This window comes from Cercospora kikuchii (genome assembly GCF_019650295.1).
Source record: "Cercospora kikuchii DNA, contig_00004, whole genome shotgun sequence".
NCBI classification, from domain to species: Eukaryota; Fungi; Ascomycota; class Dothideomycetes; order Mycosphaerellales; family Mycosphaerellaceae; genus Cercospora; species Cercospora kikuchii.
This window is the reverse complement of record NW_025408585.1, coordinates 1,365,175-1,383,573: the sequence shown is the minus strand read 5'-3', so window position 1 is coordinate 1,383,573 and position 18,399 is coordinate 1,365,175. Positions and strand designations below refer to the sequence as shown.

Here is an 18,399-nt window from a genome sequence, read left to right as displayed (position 1 = left end):
TCCCTCTCGTTTTCGTATTTGCTGATCTTGACATCACAGCAGCACGACGCAGTACGTAGTTGGGCCTGTGTCATTCCCTACGGATTCCATGAGCCAGCGTGCAGCCTTTTGGTCAATAGCTCATGATTGTCTTTGCAATTGCATCGCCAGGCAGTGCTCTGTCGGCCTTTTGTTGGACAGCGAGCAAGCGGAGGATCAAGAGGACAAAGCTCCAGGGAATCAATGATGGAAGCTTGCGAGAAGAGTTCAAGCCCACAATGCAACAAAATAATTGAGGTAGTAGAAAGGCTGTGGCAAGGTATGTTGATGTCTAAATGAGCAAGTGAAGTGAAGTGCAGATGGGCTTGGCAATTCAGTCCCAGCGCTTTGCGAAGGCAGGCTGCACAAGCTCGTAGACGAACCTTCCACGCTTGACGCCTCTTCCCGGACACCAGGCAGATATGCGATGTTGGTCTCGATTATGCACCAGAGCCCTGGATACATCAGCAGCGCGATGAATTCTCTACGATGTCTCCTAGCATGTCCGTCGCTCACCTGTCTCGGCTTGTGCAGTCACCAGACTTTTGTGGAACAGAGTGGAGAGGCAAGTCTTGGACACCATCATTCCGGGCTCATTGCCTGATCATTAGCATCACACAGTACCACAAAGCAAATCAGGGTGTAAGGGAAGTATTCTTATGAATTTCCGAGACAATTTGCGCATTGTGTCTAAACTTCAGTCTCGATTTTGTTACAGAACAAACAATAACAAAAATGCACCAAGAACAACTCTCAAATCAGCTGGCAGATCGGATAGTCAGCCACTACCACAACATTCCTTATAAAGAAGATGCTCATCCCAACAATACGAAACGCAAGCTCTGTTCACGACGTTGCCTTGTTGCCCTTGCTGGAGGTCCGGGCAGTGGCAAGTCAACCATTGCAGCGTCTATTTCCGCGGCTGTCGCAGAACGAGGGGTCAAATGTCAAGCAATCTCCATCGAAGGCTTCATGAAACCGAAGAAGGACCTGACTGATGACATGATGAAGCGACGAGGGGCTATGGAGACTTTTGACGGAGAGGCCGCTGTCGACCTCTTGAAGAAGATGAGACAGCTGGGCCCTGGCCATGAAATCCGAGCCCCGACCTTTGACGAAGAACAAGGAGACCCAGTCCCAGCAGTCAAACAATCGAAGCCGGCAGCGAAGCAGTCATTTTCGAGGGGATCTACCTCTTGGCAGATCGCGAGCCATGGAAACAGATGGAAAGCCTGGTCGATGAGAAGTGGTTCATTCATGTACGACCAGAACTTTCGAGAGAAAGAGTAGTGGGCCGAAGGATCGACAAGGGCATGCATCAGGACAAAGAAGAAGCTTACAAGGTGTATGATGAGAGTGACGGCCTGAACAATGACTTCATTGCGAAGCACAGATATCACACCGATGTGATCATTGAAGCCAACGAAGAGTTTGTCATCAAGGAGCCTGATGGAAAAGAACACAAATGAAGCAGGCAACGAGATCGAGTGCATCTTGCAGGTGAATGACTCGATGTGCTCATTCGTGCTGAAAACTTAGTATGAGCTTTCCAACCACCTTCCCTTCCCACAAATGTTGAATGGCCTGTTCAGCGTCCTCGAACTGCCTAACATCATCAATGATGTCGTCAAACCGAATTCTTGTCGCTTCCAACGCAGCAACAAGCTCTTCCATGTCGATTCGGGATCCCGCGTTGATTCCTCTGAGATTCACTCTTCGATCGATAAGCAACGACAGCATCTCGTTCGGGATATCCTTCTTGCCACTCAGGTATCCGACCGAACTCATCGTTCCTCCTCTCCGGGTACACTTCAAGCTCGGCACGATGCTGGTGGCGCCACCGATCTCGATGACCAGGTCCACTCCAATGCCATTGGTAAACCGAAGGACGTCCTCGTGCCAGTTCTCATTGGTTTTGTAGTTTACTGTCATCAATTCAGGTTCCTTGTACTTGTTGGTGATCTTTTTGAGCTTGTCGTCACTAGAAGAGGTCAAGATGACTTTCATTCCCGCAGCTCTGGCCAGCTTCAGAGCAACCATGCTGACACCCCCAGTTCCTTGGATGAGAACGCTGCTGCCAATGCCGAAGCCCTGGAGTGCTGTCCAGGCTGTCGTCCCAGCGCAGGGAATGATCGATGCTTCGGTCCAATCCAGGTACACCGGCAGCCGGACCACCACCTCTTCGTCAAACACGATGAAATCGGCTAAGACGCCGTCTTCATCTGCGGCAAGCCATGAGCGACCAGCTTCCCTCCCGGTCAAGTTCTTTGTGTCGATGATTGGTGCCACGCGGTCACCAACCTGGAATCTCGTGACTCGCTGCCCAACTGCAACGACTTCACCTGCCGCATCATTGCAAAGAATTCCGCGAGGGATCACAGGCCAGGGATTGCCGCCATTGGCAATGTTTGCATCGCGATAATTGAGAGACACGGCATGGACCCTGATCAATACCGCGTTTGGTGTCAGTGGAGATGGGAGATTTTCTGTCACCAACTGAACTTTCGAAGTGCCCGGTGTGTAGTCATCCGTCCGGCGGAAAGCTTTGCGGGTGGTTGGGGGTGACTTGAGCGAATCCATGTCGATGGCGAAGTGCAAATCAACTACTGCGGGCTCGCTGCTGGGAAGTCGCAACAAATACCATGGCCTTCGACTTACGAAATGCAGCACAGCACATTGTTTGTCAGCTTGTGGAGTTTGTCAGCTAAAGTGCAGGCGTGATTGGACACTTTGAGGTCAATGTCAGGTCCGGAAGCACTTTCTCAAAGTGGCAGTTTTCTGAATGATAGCAGCAAGAGCAACCACTAGTGCCTGCATGTTTCCCGAACGCTCTCGCGGAGAATATTCAGGACGTGGATGGGGCATCCACAGCATTGAAATGTCCACTACTTGCGACTGTGTATTGCCGCGGTTTGCTCTGTGTACATGGTCAGAGCCACCGTGGTCTTTCTCAACTCCATCATCTCAGCGCTCGTTTCTTCTTCATCAACAGCGGTGAATCAACGTGCCTACTTATCGACTGAGGAGTAGCTGGTGCTGGTACACATGCATAGAAACAGCCAGATGCAGCTTTATCGAGGGCCGCTCAACATGCCGCCATGATTGCAATACAGGCCAAAGTTGACCTCGGCTCAACTTTCCTGCAGTCCTCCTCGTACTCCATGATGAAGCTCTTCCTCGTGTCTTGAAGACTATGTCCTCAGGCTACCGCGTTACGACTTATCGAAAATGGGTTCCACAAAAGCAAATGTGCACAACTGGCTCAGCCATCCACATAACCGGTGGGCTTTCACACACATCGATGAGATCCTCTCGACCGCCGTCGTACAAAAGCCACAGACATCTTCAAACCCACAGCGAGGCTCTCTAGATTTGTCCGGCTTCGAACTCGATCATGCTGGGGACAAAATCGATTTCAAAACATATCTTACCCAAACTAGCACAGATGGATTAATGATACTTCAACACGGCAAAGTCCTTTACGAGGAATACTTCAATGGCAATACTAGAGAATCCAAGCATATTCTCATGTCCTTGACGAAATCAGTCACGGGCCTTTTAGTCGGCATCGTACAAGCTCAAGAGAAGTTGTCTGTCTCCGATCCAGTCACAAAATACGTCCCGGAAGTGTCGAACACAATCTGGAAAGATGTGACAATTCAACAATGTCTCGATATGCGAGTCGGTGCAAGATACGTCGACGGCCAACACGAATATCGCGCGGCCACTGGCTGGAACCCAAAGCTCGGTGGCGAGAAATACAACACTTTGAAAGAGTTTCTGGCAGGTTTTGTGCCGCAAGAGATCATCGATGATTCATTTGAGTACATCTCGGCCAATACGGATTTACTCGGTTGGATTCTCGAGCGAGCGACTGGAAAGTCGTATCCCCAAATCTTACAGGAACTCCTGTGGCAACCCATGGGCGCTGAAAGCGATGCTCTACTCACAGTAGATTCAGAAGGTTTTGCTCGTGCAGCTGGCGGACTATGCGCAACTTTACCAGATGTCGCTCGCGTAGCGCAGCTCATATTGAATGACGGCAAGAATGTGGATGGTACGCAAATCGTCCCAGCTGAGTGGATCGAAGATGTTTTGCATGGAGGCTCGCAAGATGCATGGCAGAGAGGTCGCTTCGCGAAAGCTTTCAATCCTTTCTACGAGAGTCTGGCTTATCGATCATGCTGCTATGCAGACGATAATAGTGAAGTCATCATGGGCTGGGGCCTGTTTGGACAGCACTTTGCAGTCGACAAAAGGAATGGCATCGTGCTGGTGACGACTGCCAGCCAGAAGGATGCACTCGGATTTGACAAGATTGGGATGACTGTGGGGGCGTTCAAGAAGATTCAAAGAATCTTGATAAGTGCGTAGTATTCTGCTTGTTCAGTCATAGAGACCTTCTCATGCAGCTTCCCTTCATGCATTGTGGCATTCATAGCTCGTTATGCAATGGAGCACGAAGGCGTGGCCATGGCTGGCCGTACACTAACCTGAGTCATTGAGCAAGATTGCGGCAGTCAATCCGAAAGCTCTTGCGTGTCTATGAGAGCATTTGCAAAGCTCCCGCCGATTCTGCCATTATCTGTCCCGCTCAACTTGTCATCATTCATTCCCATCTCTTCCACCGCAAATTACCATAAAGGACTCGCATCCTCTGGCCCTGAAGTGCCGTGAAGTGCATATCGCAAACATCTTTCCCATAGTTCATGTAATTGCTAATATCGTCGTATCCGACGTGGCCTGGGCAACTGTTGACGGCCGCGGTACAATCTCCTCGATAGACTTGGTTTCCCACTGTCGTGTCATCGACGTAGTCACCTTGAACCGCCCTTAGTCAGCATCATACTTCACATCGAGATCAGCGAAGACCTGTCATTACTTACCTGGCCCGTCGCAGCTACACGGACCGTCTCCACATCCCGTCCCAAAGGTATGGTACAAGCCCAGCCAGTGACCCATCTCGTGCACAAGAGTTTTACCCTGGTCAAATCCTTCCTTGGACCCTCCTGGCATCGTGCTCGCCAGGAGAATTATCCCATCAGCCCATCTGGTAGGCTCCGGTTTGGGATACGAAGCGAGGCCGAGCAGATCTCCTTCATGCAAGTGGCTCAACATATACACGTTAACGTCGCTATAGCCACCCTTTCGAAGAGCTCTCTTGTATTGCTTCTCATTCGGCGACCAATCAGTCTTGTAGTCGAATGGGTTGTCATGCGCCCAGTCGTGATTGACCGTGCGGGTCACACCTGCGAGGGTGAACTTGAACTTGGCTCTTCTCAGCGGGGTATTGCTCCCGTGAGCGAAGCCAGTATTTCTGGACATCGGTAAGCTGGAAGCATTCGTTGGTGCCTCATATCGCAAACGAGCTTACAAAACATCCATTTGTTTGGCGAGCATGTATGGATGATAGAGCCCATGCTCTTCTGTTGTGGACGTGATGATATGAAAGTACACTTTGATGGTAAACAATCTAATTCAGGAGGTCAGCAGCATTTCCAGGTCCGCCAAGGCGCTGGCGGTCTATCATCTATCACCACTCAGACACTTACTCTGGCCACATCGGAAGTAGAGAGAGTCCGCCGCCTCCAGTTTCATTGTATTTGTTTCGTAGCGCCCGTGGACCTCTGGCGCCGCATATCAGAAGACGTGCTGTCGTACAATACACCAGTAGTCCCAAGATCGTCGGAGTCAGCAAACGCATCTTTGTCTTTGACGCCCCTGGATCGTCCTTCCAAGATATCTACTGCCTTACGTTGTCACAGCCAGCGTGGACGTTATGTACTCGCGCGACAGATCACGCGATGCGAGGCAGTGGGAAGCCTTGTATCCCAGCTGAGCCACGAGGGGCGTTCCTCATCGTGCCAGCCATTGGTAGACACGTCTCGAGACGGTTGGAGGCGCCTTCAGAGGCGTGATTCTAGGCCTCAAGAAGCACTTACTGATGAACAACCCACAAACCCACTGTGGTAGACTAAGGCGCCAATATCCTGGGCAAGTCTCAGCGCTCAGCTGAATGAAAGTCAGGTGAACTTCAATTGGCAGTGTTTGTGGCGTAGGGCTTTTCAAGTCTTGCTGCAGTGAGCTTAGTAACCTCGTTCAAGCCTTGCCGATTGCGCATTCGGTCACATCTATGTGACCGAGGAACACACCAATCCTCCAGATGAGCGCGAGACCGGTGACATTTTTGCACATAATGAAATACCGTAACAGTGTCTTCCTGGTAATGGTGGACGACGACGCGGGTGGAAGTGCTATTGTTGCTTCTGGCCAACGAAGATGGAGGCGATGCGAGTGTAGAAAGCGCGCGTTCGCATTCGCACTGTCTCAAGCCGCACGTTAAGGCTTATGTACCGAGCCGATGGACTTGACGGGAGACAGCTCATTCTGTGACTTTTTTCTGTCGTAGCGAATGTCCATAGCCATGCAATAACACAATTCGATGCTGAAATCAGTTGTTGGGATCAGTGTTGGGTAGCCTAAGAGACCAAGGAAGGAGAAAGATTCGTAAGAAACTGCATGCAACAACATCGATGCCAAGTCTGTGCCTCAGGCTGCTTCAATGGTAGAAAGAGCTGGAAACTCTTGCTCTGCAATCCATCACAGCAGCTGAAAGGCCCAACATATCATCAAGATAATTCAAGAGAAAAAGCTCCCATTGCCTTTGCTATGTTACAGTATAATCCATTTACACAAAAGAGATAAAATCGCCCCCTCCCAAGGGCGTCGAGCTTTTTTGACAAAAAAGCCGACCGAAAAACAGATACCGTAAAGTACAAGTATGTTGCCGTTTTCTCATGACATTCACATCATCATCGAAACAAAAACTCAAACCGCCCAAGCGCCAAACCTGCTTTCCATTCCCATGCGAAAACCAAAAAGTCAAAAATTTGATTACGAGGTCTCAACCCCAATAAGAACTGGCCCTCCAAGCTTTTGCCAATTATCCAACGCCTCTGCTGTTTCGATCGCGTCGGAAACTTGCTCGTTCTTGCTGCTGTTGTTGTCTTTCTTCTTCTTATCATCTAGAAAGGTCGAAGATATGTGGTCAGAGTGCTCACACGGAAGCGAAGATGGTGAGGCGTGGTGAGCAAACAAGTAGAGAAAGCCCTGACACATCGATGCACAATCTCCCTTACCCAAGAGTTGCGAGATGCGAATTACAGGTGAGGGAGGATGTGACGATGTGTCAATGGGCTTTCACACTCATTTACTTACCGCCTCCGAGCAGACCGCCGACAACGGGGATGGAAGAGAGCTTGCTCTTTCCGGATTGCTTCTTCTTGTCCTTGTCGCCGTCGATGAGGCCGAATGATGCCAGAAGCTTGTTGATTCCGAGACCGCCGAGAAGACCGTTGACTAGACCACCGAGGCCAAGACCATTGAGCAGTTGTCCGACAAGACCAAGGACACCAGCGAGAAGGAGACCGACAGCAGCCAAGATCTGGAACAGAGGCTGGGTCATGAGGCCCCACAGTGGGTTGAGCTTCTTCTTGGCATGGGGCATGTTGTTCAGCTTCTTCTTTGCGTCGTCGATGGTTGTCACGACCGTGGTAGTGAGCTCCTTGAGTGTCTCGGCGAGACGGAACTCTTCTGGAGTGGCTTCACCAGTGCCAGCACGGCCCTTGGCTTGTGCGGCAATCTTTCCATCGGGATCAAGTCCACGCAGAGACCCGTTGCATTCTCCAAGGATACGACCACCTTCCTCGATGAGTGGCTTGACTTGGTTGACAAGCTCCTCCTCGTCGAGCTCCTCCTTTGGAGTACTGTCAGCCTTCTCCATGTGCTCCTTGATCTGCTTGCAGATTGGTTGCATGCGCTCGAGGGTCTGCGTGCAGATGCCTCCCATCTTCTCTGCGATCTGTCGCTCCTCTTCACGCTTGGCCGCTTCGTCAAGCTCTTCCTGAGTCGGACCCTCGTACTCGTCTTCAGCAATGTTCTCGATCAGAGTGACCTCACCGATCTTGTTGCCTTCGACATCAACCACGTTGCCAGCGTCGTCAATCTCTTGACCGACACAGTGTCCGAGGTCGCCTTGCGTGAGCTTGCCCATCAAGTCGCCGTTGTCATCGCGGACTTCTCCCTCCTTGTTGACGCGCTTGCCAGACATGGGGTTGACGCGACGTTCCTTCTCTTCTGGTTCCCAGCGTTCAGCTCGTCCGATCCTGTTGCCGTTCTTATCGAGAATGTCTCCGTCTTCGTCAACAGTGTGTCCGAGGAGCTTCTTGATATCGCCTTCGGTCACACGACCAATGATGTCGCCAGCTTGGGTAGTAATTGTGCCGTCTTTGTTGATGACAAGGTCGTCGAAGCCAGCGAATGGACCTTCTTCGGAGTTCACACCAGTCACGATCTCAGCCTTGCCGATCACATTGCCAGAGTCGTCCCAGATCTGACCCTCCTTGTCGACCTTCTTTCCGATCATGATGTTTGGATCGCCTTCAACGACGCGACCGATGATTGATCCGCTACCATCCACGGCATAGCCAGACTTGTTAATCGTGGTGCCAGCGAGGCGAGAGAGATCTTGTGCCGGCGCTTCGTCCTCTTCCCAAGGCTCGGCGTGACCCTTGACATTTCCGTATTTGTCAATGATATCACCGTCCTCGTCGACGTGGAGTCCGACTAGTCGCTTAGGCTCGCCCTCGACGATTTGACCAACTCGGTTGCCATCTTGATCTTCGACGAAGCCATCCTTGACTACACGGAGGCCATCGAGACCAGCAAATGGACCCTCCGGGCGAGCAACTCTCTCGTTTTCAGGGAGAACCTCGCATCGGCCTACTACCTTGCCAGTGTCGCCGTAGATGTATCCATTCTCGTCGCACTTGCGGCCAGCCAGCTCAGAGACGTTACCCTCAACGAGGCGGCCGAATGGAATGCCCTTGTCATCGACAACATAGCCTTGCTTGTTGAGGTACTTGCCCTCAAGCGCAGAGTTGTCGACCGGCTGCTCTTCTTCTTCCTCGACTGGTTCAGCGTGGCCTTTGGTGTTTCCGAATTTGTCGATAATGTCGCCGTCCTCGTCGACCTTGAGACCGACCAACTTCTTGGCGTTACCCTCGGTGATGTAGCCAACCACATTGCCGTTTTCGTCCTCTACATTGCCATCCTTGACAACGTGAAGACCTTCCAAACCGGCAAATGGTCCTTCAGGACGAGCGACACGCTCTTCTTCTGGGATAGGCTCGGCGCGGCCAGCTGGCTTGCCGCGGTCATTGTAGATGTAGCCCTGCTCGTCGCATTGACGGCCCGCGAGCTCGGAAGCTTGTCCCTCTACGAGACGACCGAAAGGTGTTCCGTTCTGATCCACGACGAGACCTTGCTTGTTCAAAGTGAGACCGTCGAGAATGGAGTAGTCAATGACTTTCTCTTCTTCTTCAACGCGCTCAGCATGCCCCTTGACATTGCCAAACTTGTCGATGATGTCTCCATCTTCGTCCACTTTCATGCCAACAAGCTTCTTGGCATCACCTTCAGTGATCTGGCCCACGGTGTTCTCGTCACCATCCTGAACATAGCCGCCGTCGACAACGTGCAAGCCTTCCAGTCCGGCGAACGCGCCCTCGGCCTTCTTTTGGCGCTCATCCTCGGGAAGCGGCTCGCAACGGCCAACGACCTTTCCGGTATCGTTGTAAATGTAGCCGTTCTCGTCACATTTCTTGCCAGCAAGATCCGATGGAGAGCCCTCCACGATCTTGCCAATTGGCATGCCACTATCGTCAACGACATAGCCAGCCTTGTTCAAGGTCAAGCCATCAAGCACGGAGTAGTCAATTGGCTCCTCGTCCGGCGTTGGCTCAGCATGACCCTTGACATTACCGTACTTGTCGAGAATGTCTCCATCTTCATCGACAGACAGGCCAACGAGACGCTTGGGGTTTCCTTCGACAATCTCTCCCACGACGTTCCCGTCCTCATCAGCAACCTTTCCGCCTTCGATGACTCGCAAATCGTCGTAGCCGGCGAAAGGCCCTTCGGGCTTCGCTTCGCGCTCATTCTCGGGAATGAGTTCCACCTTGCCGATAACGGATCCTTTGTCGTTCCAGAACTGGCCTTCCTTGTCGAGTTGGCGTCCAGTGAGCTCCTTGGCATTGCCCTCGACTAGTCGTGCAACAGGAATTCCTTCGTCGCCGATTACCAAGCCTTGCTTAGTGACAGTCTTGCCTTCGAGGAAGGAGAGATCTGGCTTCTCTTCCTCTTGTTCCTCTTCCTCTGTAGGCACGTAGCGCTCAGCATGTCCGACGACAGAACCCTTCTTATCAAGGATGTCGCCATCTTCATCGACAGCGCGGCCGAGAAGCTTCGCCGAGTCACCCTCTGTAACGTATCCGACAGTGTTGCCCTCGCTATCTTGCACCCATCCTTCCTCAACGACGCGTAATCCTTCGAGACCAGCGAAAGGTGCTTCCTCTTCGGGGTCTTCCTGTGGAAGTGTCTTTGCGCGACCGATGACGTGGCCTTTGTTGTCCCAGAATTGGCCTTCAGCATCAGCGGTAATGCCAGATTTCGACAGCTTCTTGGCATCTCCTTCAGTGAGCTCACCAATCACGGCGCCGTTGTCATCGATGATCTTGCCGGCTTTGTTGACAGACAAGCCTTCGAGTGCGGAGAGTGGTGGTAGTTGTGTGGCGTCCTCGCCTTCCTCCTCTCCCTCTTGTTCTGGCTCTTGCTCTTGCTCTTGCTCGTCCTCGTTCTCGCTCGGAAGAGTGCGTACACTACCAATGACCTCGCCCTGCTCGTCCAGGACTTGGCCCTTGGCGTCGATCTTCTTGCCGGCGCACTTGTTCACTTCGCCAGATGTAAGCTCGCCAATCTGCTCGCCATCCTCGTTGAGCACTTGTCCCTTCTTATTCACCTTGAGACCTTCCAAGATGGACACGGCAGGGGTTTCGGGTTCCTCAATCTTCTGAGGCAGAGTGCGGACGTGGCCAATGACATCGCCGTCTTTGTCCACCACCTCGCCAGTGCCATTGATCTTCTTGCCAGCACACTTGGAGAGGTCTCCGGCAGTGAGCTCACCAATTGGCTCGCCATCCTCATTGAGGACTTGTCCCTTCTTGTTGACCTTTAGACCGTCAAGGATATCCAGCTCGGGCTCTTCGTATTGAGATTCCTGCTCTTCATCTTGTTCGTCTTCACCCTCCGGAGCTTCCTCTTCGTCTTGCTCCTCTTGGTCGTCAAGCTCGCCGAGCTCTTCAAGCAGTTCTCTGGTGGCCTGCTCAGCGGCGTCGCCGGGGACGACCTTGACATGCCCAACGACCTCACCCTTCTTGTTCAGTACTTCACCCTTATCGTTGGCACGGCCTCCGGCAGCTTGAGAAAGGTCGCCATCAGTAAGCTCACCAATCTCCTCGCCTTCGTCATCAAGAATCTTGCCCTTCTTGTTGAGACGCTTGCCGTTGAGGATGCGAAGGTCTTGAAGCTTGTTGGCCTGTTGAAGCCTCTCGGCAGCGCCTTCAGCAAGCTCGGTCTTGCCCAGGACGTTGCCCTCCGAATCGACGAGGTTGCCCTCTTCGTCGATCTTGAGGCTCTCGGGATCGATTTCTCCCTCTTCGATCTTCTTCTTGAGATCTTCAGAGTCATCGGCAATATTGCCAAGGACGTTTCCTTCCTCGTCAACGATCTCGCCAGCTTCGTTGAGCTCCTTGCCTTGCAGGGCCTCGATGCCAGGTAGCTGATCCTCGATCTCAGTTGGAACGCCGTCCTCAGCTTTGCCGGCAACGTCATCGGCAGCACCATCAGCCTCTTCCTGGGCGCTATCGACACGGTCTTCAGCCTCGCCTTGGGCTTCGCCCGCAGCCTGCTGAGCTGGCTCATAGATGCCTTGCTCGACAAGCTCTTCTGCATCTTCGTGGATTTCTGCATTGCCAACGACGTTTCCGTCCTGGTCGACGAACTCGCCCTGATCGTTAAGGACAGCGTTCTGCAGCTTCTCTGGGTCGCCTTCGGTGACTCGGCCGACAGTGTTGCCTTCGCTGTCGTAGATCAACCCGTCGATCTGGCAGGTGAGGCCTTCCAGGATGGACAACGATGGGAGATTGTCCTCAACCTCATCCTGGACATCTTCAGCCTGATCTTCGAGCTGGCCGAGATAGGTCTGCGCATCCTCAGGCAGCTCTTCGCCGTTTTCGCGGGATTCTTGGAGTTGGCGTTTGATTTCTTCCGGCATCAGCTCCACACGACCGACCAAGTCCCCATCATCGTCGAGGATTTCTCCATCGTCGCCGATGGGGTAGCCAGAAAGATCCTCCGCGTCGCCTTCCGCGAGGCGACCGATGGGGTTGCCCTGCTTATCAAGAACGGTGCCGTCCTCTTGTACTTCGAGACCCTTGAGCACATTGAGGTCCACTGGAAGGCCTTCGGGAACTGGGATCTCGGACTTGGCGCCATCGACAGTGTCTTGAGCGTCCTCGGCCGCATCTTCGGCAGTATCTTTGGCACCTTCCGCTGTGTCTTTGGCCTGGTCTGCGGCATCTTCTGCAGTATCCTTGGCCTGATCTGCGGCACCTTCCGCGGTGTCTTTGACATCTTCGGCAGTGTCCTCGGCCTTCTCGGTCGCGTCTTCTGCTGCTTCGCCAGCCTTACCGGTGGCCTGCTTAGCAGTGTCCTGCACGCCACTTGCAGCGTCCTCGGCATCGTCTGTGGTTTCGCCGGCGACCTTCTGGCCTTCCTCGAGACCGCCCTCTGCGGTCTCTTGGGCGTCCTCGGCGTCGTCCTGGGCCCCCTTTGCAGTGTCCTCAACGCCCTTCTTGGCGTCTTGTGGGCCATCTTGTGCTGCAGATTTAGGGTCCTTGGAAGCCTTGCTCGCAAGGTTTCCTGCCTTGCCGGCAAGGCCTTGGGCGCCACTCAAAAGTCCACTGCCCTTCTTACCTTGCTGCTGCTTCTGACCTTGCTGAGAGTCCTCTTCCTCATCGTCGGCTGACTGAATGGTGTCGCCGGCTTTCTCGGTGGCGTCGTCCGCAGTAGACTCAGCTTCATCTTCTGCCTGCGAAGGGAAGTCTTTGCCCTGTTGCTGGGCGCCAGAAACTGCATCTTCTTCTTCGTCATCATCTTCTTCGTCATCGTCGTCTTGGATGGGCTGTGGAGTTTGTGGCTCCAGACCTTCCTTGGACTGCTGGCCAGCTTGAGAGACCTTGCTCAATGGCTCGTCTTCATCATCATCAGTTGCAGAGCTCTGCGCCGCGGACTGAGCCTTGCCGGCCTGGCCTTTGACATCGCCTGCTGTGTTCTCAGCCTGATCCTTGACCTGGTCGGCTTTCTGGCCAGCTCCTGTTGATTCAGATTCCTCTGTCTCTGGTTTCGCTGACTGAGCGGCTTTTGGGGTGGATGGAGCTTTGCTTGCAGATGATTGGCCTTGTCGCTGCGGAGTCTGGCCGGGCTTTCTCTGAAGCTTTGTGGGAGTCTTGGGAACGGAGCCGGACTGCTGCTTTCCTGCGGCGGGAGAAGGGGCCATTTCGTAAGAAGACTTGGTGGTGGATGCGGAATTACTTCGTGATTCGTAACGTCGTCGGCTAGATGGAGAGGAGCGATTAGGAGTAGGTGGGAAGGAGTAGTACGCGTACTGTTTGGAGTTGCTTGACATGCAAAGGCAACGGGTGTGTAGCAAGGGAGCAAAATGGGAGGGGATGTGGAAGTGTGGCTGAGAGGTGTTGGAGGGTAGTTATAGCTATGCAGCTCGCATGTGCAGCGAGGGACAGGGTGCGAGCATGAGGTGTGCTTGACGGAGGTACAGACGCGCTGCCACGGGCGTCAAGATGATATCGAATGATGTCAGATGGGACAGCTCGTCGACATTGAACGGCCGCAGTGCAGGGATGGGAGCTCGCGCCTCGCGTGTGGCCAGTGGAAACACTCCGTCGGGTCGCTCGCAGCGTGTGCCAGGTTTCCAGACTCGATTGACGCCACACGCCGTGATCAGCGAGCGAGGCAGCGGATGTGCTTCCTGTTGCGCTCGCCTGGTTGTGCGCCTCCAGCCTGTCTCTCAGTCCATCGTCTGCCTCGCGCCGACCTACCTGTGTACCTGCTACCGCTATGAGCATGATTAGCAGACGTCAGAGTCTGAAGCAGAGCAGTGGGCCTCAGTCTCCAGCCCGCCGGTCCACGTTGACGGGTCCAGATGTGATGAAGAAGGGCCATGTCCAGTCGAACCAGTGCCCGACCAAAGCGGCCAGGTGCGCGTGTATTGTGGCTTGGCCCACAATTCCCTGACGAGAGTCGAGATGAGATCCATCAGTGCGGATGGCGATGTCAGGCGCATCGTCGATTGCTGCGCGACGCTGTGTCGCCTGCCGCGAGCCACACATCACGAGCCACAAGTTGGCCGGCGGAGCAGCAAGAGTTGGAAGTGGTGCAGTTGCAGCGCTGCGCAGGCGAGCTCCAGGCAGCGTGAACACGACGTGCCTTGGCTTGGATAACTTGGGCAATGATCCTTTGCACACGGTGAAGTGGGAGAAGGTTTGCACTTGCGGCGAGAAGGGCTCCAGCCGACCACGTGAAGGCGGCGCGCGCGGAAGGGCCAGCCGAGCAAGCCTGAAACAACCCATGTCGCAATCGCTGTGCCATGTCGTCAAATGCTCCGCTTCCACCGCTGCGTCCAAGTTTCGCCCGTCCAGCGCCATCACTGTGCTCATCGCGACGCGCAACAGTCGGATCATTGGACGTCTTGGGCCTCGCACGGCGTCTTACATCATCTCCGCCCTGCTGTGCGACGCGCGCAACCGATCGAACCACGCGCGACGAATCGCGACCTTCGAGCAGATCGTCCACACAGCAGCTGTGTCTGCATCCCGTCATCCGATATTCGATTGGGGAGATGCGTGATGGAGCTGCGTCGGGCTGGTCGGCACGGAGACGCTCTTCAGAAGTGACCAGTCTCGTCAAATGCAGGAACGATACATGCCACCGGACTGACAATACCATCCATCGCCGAGTCTGCTGGAGCCGAGTCCGAGACCACTTTGTGTCAAGCGGAGTCAGTGCCGTGTTGCATGACCCGCAGCCGCCCTTCAAGGCATGGACGGCCCTGTCTCTTCACATCTATTGGCCAGTTCTCACGACCAGGCCATGACGCCAAAACACCACCCTTTGACAGCTGACTGACTTCACTGGGCTGCCATCATCGCACGCCCCAATAGACTGCAGACAGATTTTCCTCCAGTTCATGAGCAGACCCAGAATATCACTTACGCCATTCTGACGAGCACTCGGGGCATTCCATCTGCCTGAAGTCGGAGCCTGGCCTTTCCACGTCCCTACGTTGGCCTCGTAGACAGCAATCCAACTGGCAGCGCAAACATACGAATCAGGCCAGACTTAGCATGCCTCGCTACCACAAGCGTCACTGCTTGAAAACAACCGGGCTGCTTATCACGTACCTGCAGACTCCAGAGACCGACGGGTCTAAGGTATCATGCACATGTGAAGAATTCCTCCGCTCGGTGCACATTGCAGGACCCATAAGAGCTAATCCCAGTCTTGAGATCTGGAGCTTCACTGCGATAAGCTGCACAAGCAGTTGCACACTAGGCCAGAGTTCGCTGCTGGACATTTCTTGCCTCCTATATAGTCGCCGAGGCCGTTTACAACACGGCTCCCATCACCCTGGCTTGCTTGGTTCTCCCAAAACCGACAAGACCTGACTTCCCAATTCACACTATGGACCATGATGTCTTGGCTTGCACTTCTCAGCACCCAGAACAGGCGTCTGCGCGCCGTTCAGTCAAGCGCGGGCGTTGCTGACAGTCTCTCGGACGGGTTCAAGTCCGCCACCTATCCCTCGAAGCTGGTAAATGTGACACAGCACCTAATCAGTATCGTTGCATGTACTCAAGATCTGCGATGAAGGCTCGCTGCGAGCGGTGTCATCTAATTGCGTATCTTAGTCGTCGAGGGAACCACATTTCTGCAAACATTGTAGAGAATCTGATGCTCGACAGACTCCAATCTCAATCAAATCTGGGGTTTTCTCTATCCCCAGCTGCAAGCTAACCGGATCTGTGCTCTCCGAAGCCACTCCTCGACTAGGAAGTAGCTACAGGAATGTGGCGTCGGAGCTGTCGACCTGTAAGCAAACGTGGGTGCACCATCGCAGGTAACAGTGCGTATAGGACCCACGATGCCACCATCTCCCCCATCGCAGCCGCAGCACTTGTAAGGACAAATACCGGGTGCATTGGACCCTCATGGCACGGCGATTGCTGGACAAGGTCTTGAAACCCGTGCACAAGTATCATTATCAGCCGCTCACTGCGCCAGCGCACGAAATCCGGGTACTCATTCTCGCGTCTGGAAGCGGCAGACAATCTCTTCGATGCGCTCTCCGACCGGTTCCTCTAGCAGGCGAGTCTCCGCTGGACTATGAGACAACTTCTTATGTCTGGGGCAACGCAAGCTTGACTGGCCAAGTCTACATCGATGACATGATCCTAGACATTCCCGTTAGCGCTCAGAAAGTCCTGTTCCGTGCACGTCTACCAGACAGACCGAGGACCCTGTGGATCGATGCAATATGTATCAACCAAAAGGACAGCGCGGAGCGTAGTCAGCAGGTGGCATTGATGAGTCGCATTTATTCGATGTCAAAGTGCAATCTGATATTTCTCAGCGTCGAGAAGCATGAAGCGGCTTCGCTGGTGGCGAATGTAGATACGATTGTGGCAGATCTGGCCAGGAGTACTGACCAATATCGGAAGCTATCGGAAATGCTCTTCGACGCTCATAACAATTGGAAGCATACTTCGACCGGAAGTGAACTCTCCCTCGACCGCCAAGCACTGCTAGATTTGTTCTCGTGCGAATGGTTCTCGCGCCTCTGGGTCGTGCAAGAAGTCGCACTGGCACCGCAAAATGTTTGTATATATGGGGAAGCTCGAATCCCTTTCATCAACATCCTACGTGCGATTGCCTGGTTCTCGCTGAACTTTCGGACTGAGAGGTGGTTTTCAACCTCTCCATATGTCAATTTTGCCAGACTGGAATTCATGTTGAGATGGGCCGGGGTAGATCGAATATACTCTCTCGATCCAGATATCAGAGTCAAGTCAATCCACATCTTGGAATCGATGCGTTTCTTCAACGCTACGGATGCCCGCGACTACGTCTTTGGCACGCTGGGCATACACGACAAATTATCGGGTACTGTACCGTCGATGTTGACGCCGGATTATTCCGTCTCGTACCCCGAGGTATACGAACGTGCTGCTCTGGCTGCCATCACGTCTGACAAAAGTCTAGCCGGCCTCGGGCTGGCTGGATACAGGTCCGGACATATTGATGAACTCCCATCTTGGGTCCCGCGCTTCAACAAGCCCATCAACAAAGCTCACGACCCCAATCCACTAAGTCCACTCGGAACATCCGCTGATGACGGAAGATCACTCCGACTGCACAACACTGGCAAAGCCAACGGCGTCCTTATCGTAAGCGGGCTTCTTCTCCCTGGCCCAGTCTCTCAAGTCGTTTCCTCCCTCCGACAAGAAAGCAGTCTCTACGACTTCATCACATTCATATCATCCAGTCTGTCCATCGCGCACGAGTCATCTCCCTCTACACAATTTGATCCCACAACCACCGACATCGACACAGATATAGCCGCCGCAACCACCCTTCACGCCGGCGTCCATCTCGACGGCACCAGGGCTGCCTCCGATCCCCAGAAAAGCATCATCGGCCTCCAACACTTCCTCTCCTACCTCACAACAAACCGCAAATTCCCCTGGGATACCGACGCCGACCCTCTCGCAGTACAATACTACCGCTCCATGATCAACGCCTGCTATCATCGGAATTTCTTCTCGACAGAGATTGGGCACATAGGTCTCGGGCCCAAGAGCGTCAGTACAGGTGATGTGGTAGCAATTCTTTATGGAGGAACATTTCCCGTCATTCTAAGACCCTCTGAAAAGTTTCCCGAAGATTACGAAGTCGTTGGTGTAGCATATGCTCATGGTCTCATGGCAGGCGAAGCATTGAAAAATGGTAGTGGAGGAGAAGAGGTAATTTTCCGATTGAGATGAGGGAAACTCACTTACTTGCTTGTTCATCATATTCTTCATCAAGTGGATGTGACTCTATTGCGAATGTGACTGCATTGCTCCACTCGAAAGATCTGACATTTCATGTTGTCCTATCGTAGACTATCATAATTTCCATGAGAGGCTGTCCAATCACTCACTTCAACAACCCTATCTGAACGCCAAGACGTTAGGGTTACTTGGAAAGAAAGTCGTGGGACAGCCGGCGACGATGAGGATAGGCCATTTTCAGCTTCGAAGATTCGACTTCGCAATCATTCCAAGCATCACAATCATGTCGAATCATCTCGTGAAGCCGTAGCGCACCAGCAGAGTGCGATTTTTGCATATTCTCTGCCGTTAATAC

General features: G+C 53.3%; 6 protein-coding genes across 6 annotated transcripts; 3 read left to right on the top strand and 3 right to left on the bottom strand.

Moving 5' to 3' along the window:
• Positions 1–753: 753 nt before the first annotated feature.
• On the top strand, positions 754–1,487 carry CKM354_000677400 (uncharacterized protein; the record flags this gene model as incomplete). Its single annotated transcript, XM_044802104.1, has 2 exons — positions 754–1,277; positions 1,319–1,487. 2 exons carry the CDS (start codon positions 754–756, stop codon positions 1,485–1,487), a joined length of 693 nt encoding a protein of 230 aa, XP_044658039.1.
• A 49-nt stretch (positions 1,488–1,536) lies between these two features.
• On the bottom strand, positions 1,537–2,598 carry CKM354_000677300 (uncharacterized protein; the record flags this gene model as incomplete). Its single annotated transcript, XM_044802103.1, has 1 exon — positions 1,537–2,598. The coding sequence occupies one exon, from the start codon at positions 2,596–2,598 to the stop codon at positions 1,537–1,539; it is 1,062 nt and encodes a 353-aa protein (XP_044658038.1).
• A 648-nt stretch (positions 2,599–3,246) lies between these two features.
• On the top strand, positions 3,247–4,392 carry CKM354_000677200 (uncharacterized protein; the record flags this gene model as incomplete). Its single annotated transcript, XM_044802102.1, has 1 exon — positions 3,247–4,392. The coding sequence occupies one exon, from the start codon at positions 3,247–3,249 to the stop codon at positions 4,390–4,392; it is 1,146 nt and encodes a 381-aa protein (XP_044658037.1).
• Positions 4,393–4,627: 235 nt separating this feature from the next.
• On the bottom strand, positions 4,628–5,581 carry CKM354_000677100 (uncharacterized protein; the record flags this gene model as incomplete). The annotated part of the gene is made up of 4 exons (XM_044802101.1): positions 4,628–4,839; positions 4,905–5,335; positions 5,393–5,491; positions 5,571–5,581. 4 exons carry the CDS (start codon positions 5,579–5,581, stop codon positions 4,628–4,630), a joined length of 753 nt encoding a protein of 250 aa, XP_044658036.1.
• Positions 5,582–6,912: 1,331 nt separating this feature from the next.
• On the bottom strand, positions 6,913–13,603 carry CKM354_000677000 (uncharacterized protein; the record flags this gene model as incomplete). The annotated part of the gene is made up of 2 exons (XM_044802100.1): positions 6,913–7,043; positions 7,237–13,603. The coding sequence occupies 2 exons, from the start codon at positions 13,601–13,603 to the stop codon at positions 6,913–6,915; spliced, it is 6,498 nt and encodes a 2,165-aa protein (XP_044658035.1).
• Positions 13,604–16,202: 2,599 nt separating this feature from the next.
• Positions 16,203–18,035, top strand: CKM354_000676900 (uncharacterized protein; the record flags this gene model as incomplete). The annotated part of the gene is made up of 1 exon (XM_044802099.1): positions 16,203–18,035. One exon carries the CDS (start codon positions 16,203–16,205, stop codon positions 18,033–18,035), a length of 1,833 nt encoding a protein of 610 aa, XP_044658034.1.
• Positions 18,036–18,399: the final 364 nt, after the last annotated feature.